We start from the raw sequence: 2,608 nt of genomic DNA, 5'->3' as shown, positions 1-2,608 counted from the left end.
TCTCTGTCCCTGTACTCCTATGTGTCCCACAAACAATTTTGCTTCCCCTGCAACCATGGGAACTCTGCAAAATATTTATGCATCCTCCAGGCTCATGGATGTTTCCTGAGTTCTGTTCAAGTGTGTCAGTGAAGGAAGAAATGAGAGGTGTCTCAGCCTCCCCATCAGCCCCAGGGCTGAGGCCAGCCATGGCATGTGGAGATGGAGGCCAGTGTCTCCCTGTGTCCCTGCTCCTTTCTCCAAGGCATCCCTATTGTCCACACCCAGCAAGCCCCTCTGTGCCAGCCCCTCCCAGAAAAAGGCTCCTCAGGCTTCAGCATTTGCCCCTGCTGTAGAGAAACTTTCCCAAGCTGCTGCATTAGCAATATATTTCTCGTGGTCATTTATTTCCCCCTGGCAGCACAGTGCTGATTCTTTGCATTTACTGGGGGATGTTCCAGCCCCAAGAAAACTTTTCAGCAGTAAAATGTTTCCATGCAGACCTGACCTGTCACTCCTACACCCTGTCCCCATGCTCTCACAGGGCTGGTGGTGATGATCTGCAAAGCAAGTGAGCTGTGGTGCCTGAAATCCAAGGGGTGACAGTCCCAGGCAGAACCCTGGGATCATTCTCCATCTCCAGAAGAATTTACCACCCACGGGGGAAGGCTCAGCCCAGGACCATTCTCTAACAAATGGCCCCATGACCTCCTCCCATGGTCAAACCAAGCATTTTGTGGGGGCAAATTCTTCAGCATGACATCAACTTTGGAAGAAGAGCCCAAACTCCAGACACTGAGGAAATCCCCTTTTATTCCAGAGATGCCACATGGGAGCCCAGCTGTACCATCGTGCCAGACATGGTGCACATCCTGCCTGTGGGGAAGGGGAGTGGGTGCGGACAGGGACAAACATGGTTATCAGAGATGAAATGCCCGAAGTGCAGGAGGTTCCCTGAATGAATGTGAAATCAGTTCTGAAGAGACACGGGCAGGTTAATGGTGCGGAGAAACAGATGATTGAATCAGCTTCTTCAGTGTCTGTTTAAGTCCCTGGTTCCTCATGCTGTAGATGAGGGGGTTCACTGCTGGAGGCACCACCGAGTACAGAAATGACACCAGCAGGTCCAGGGATGGGGAGGAGATGGAGGGGGGCTTCAGGTTGGCAAACATGGCAGTGCTGACAAAGAGGGAGACCACGGCCAGGTGAGGGAGGCACGTGGAAAAGGCTTTGTGCCGTCCCTGCTCAGAGGGGATCCTCAGCACGGCCCTGAAGATCTGCACATAGGACACCACAATGAAAACAAAACACCCAAAGCCTAAACAAACACTGACCACAAGAAGCCCAAATTCCCTGAGGTAGGATTGTGAGCAGGAGAGCTTGAGGATCTGGGGGATTTCACAGAAGAACTGATCCAGGGTGTTTCCATGGCAGAGGTGTAGTGAAAATGTGTTGGCTGTGTGCAGGAGAGAATAGAGGAACCCAGAGCCCCAGGCAGCTGCTGCCATGTGGACACAAGCTCTGCTGCCCAGGAGGGTCCCGTAGTGCAGGGGTTTGCAGATGGCAACGTAGCGGTCGTAGGACATGATGGTGAGAAGGAAATACTCTGCTGACATAAAAAAGAAAAAGAAAAAGAGCTGTGCAGAACACCCCAAGTAGGAGATGTGCCTGTTGTCCCAGAGGGAGTTGGCCATAGCTTTGGGGAGAGTGGTGGAGATGGAGCCCAGGTCGAGGAGGGAGAGGTTGAGGAGGAAGAAGTACATGGGTGTGTGCAGGTGGGGGTCACAGGCGATGGCGGTGATGATGAGGCCGTTGCCCAGGAGGGCAGCCAGGGAGATGCCCAGGAAGAGCCAGAAGTGCAAGAGCTGCAGCTCCCGTCTGTCTGCGAATGCCAGGAGGAGGAACTCGCTGATGGAGATGCCGTTGGACATTTGCTCCCTCATGGTACAAGGGCCTGTTCACAGAGGAAAAGCATCAATCAGTCGGGACAGATTTCTCATTTCTCTCCATTCGGTTTCTCCTGGGGCTGGGGAGAACACAGAGCTGCCCGGGGAGAGCTGTGCCCTTCTGGAGGACAGGCTGCAGCCCAGCAGGACCCCACTGGGAAAGAGTCCAGTGCCCTAAAGATGGGGAGTCCTGGGGGGGAACTGGCTCCTTTGTATCCCCCTGAGCCTGCAGATGGCGAGGGCACTCGGACATTTCACTCCCAGGGAAACATCTGCATGGCAGTGCCCACAGGTCTTGCTCCCAGCTGAACCCCAGCCCATCCCCGAACGTCCGGTGATCCCAATGCGGGGAGCAGAGGCCCAAGGGGAAATGTGGGGAAATGCCCCAGTGCTGCTGGGAGGAGGCAGCACAGGGACAGAGGGTGGGGCTCTGCTGGCTGGGAGAGGAGAGCAGGGGGTTCCTCTGGAGTAGGTGTCTGCACTGCAGGGGATGGCAGGGGGGGACCTGAATTCCTCCCCGAAGGAGTTTCCAGCAGCAGCTCCCTCTTACTCCCTGCCCATGTCTCTGGTGCCTGGAGCTGTCCCAGCCAGCAGCTGCTTCTCTCTCCCCACGTCTCCTCCCTGTCAGTGCTCACAGCCCCCATCCCACCCGCTGGGTGCTCAGCTCTGCCCTGCAGACCCCT

General features: G+C 55.6%; 1 protein-coding gene across 1 annotated transcript in view; it reads right to left on the bottom strand.

Moving 5' to 3' along the window:
- Positions 1 to 974: 974 nt before the first annotated feature.
- The window catches only part of LOC113490901 (olfactory receptor 14A16-like), a 13,823-nt gene continuing 12,189 nt past the window's right edge, over positions 975 to 2,608 (bottom strand). The window contains exons 2-3 of the mRNA XM_026867510.1: positions 2,056 to 2,058; positions 975 to 1,913 (exon numbers count right to left, since the gene is read on the bottom strand). Coding sequence (XP_026723311.1) covers positions 975 to 1,910 — 936 coding nt within the window. The 5' untranslated portion in view covers positions 1,911 to 1,913; positions 2,056 to 2,058. The remainder of the gene's footprint in view (positions 1,914 to 2,055; positions 2,059 to 2,608) is intronic.

The sequence above is a fragment of the Athene cunicularia genome, unplaced genomic scaffold (assembly GCF_003259725.1).
Source record: "Athene cunicularia isolate RWA unplaced genomic scaffold, athCun1 SCF_62, whole genome shotgun sequence".
Classification (NCBI taxonomy): Eukaryota; Metazoa; Chordata; class Aves; order Strigiformes; family Strigidae; genus Athene; species Athene cunicularia.
Note: the sequence above shows the minus strand (reverse complement) of the source record. Positions and strands in the feature narration are given on the sequence as shown.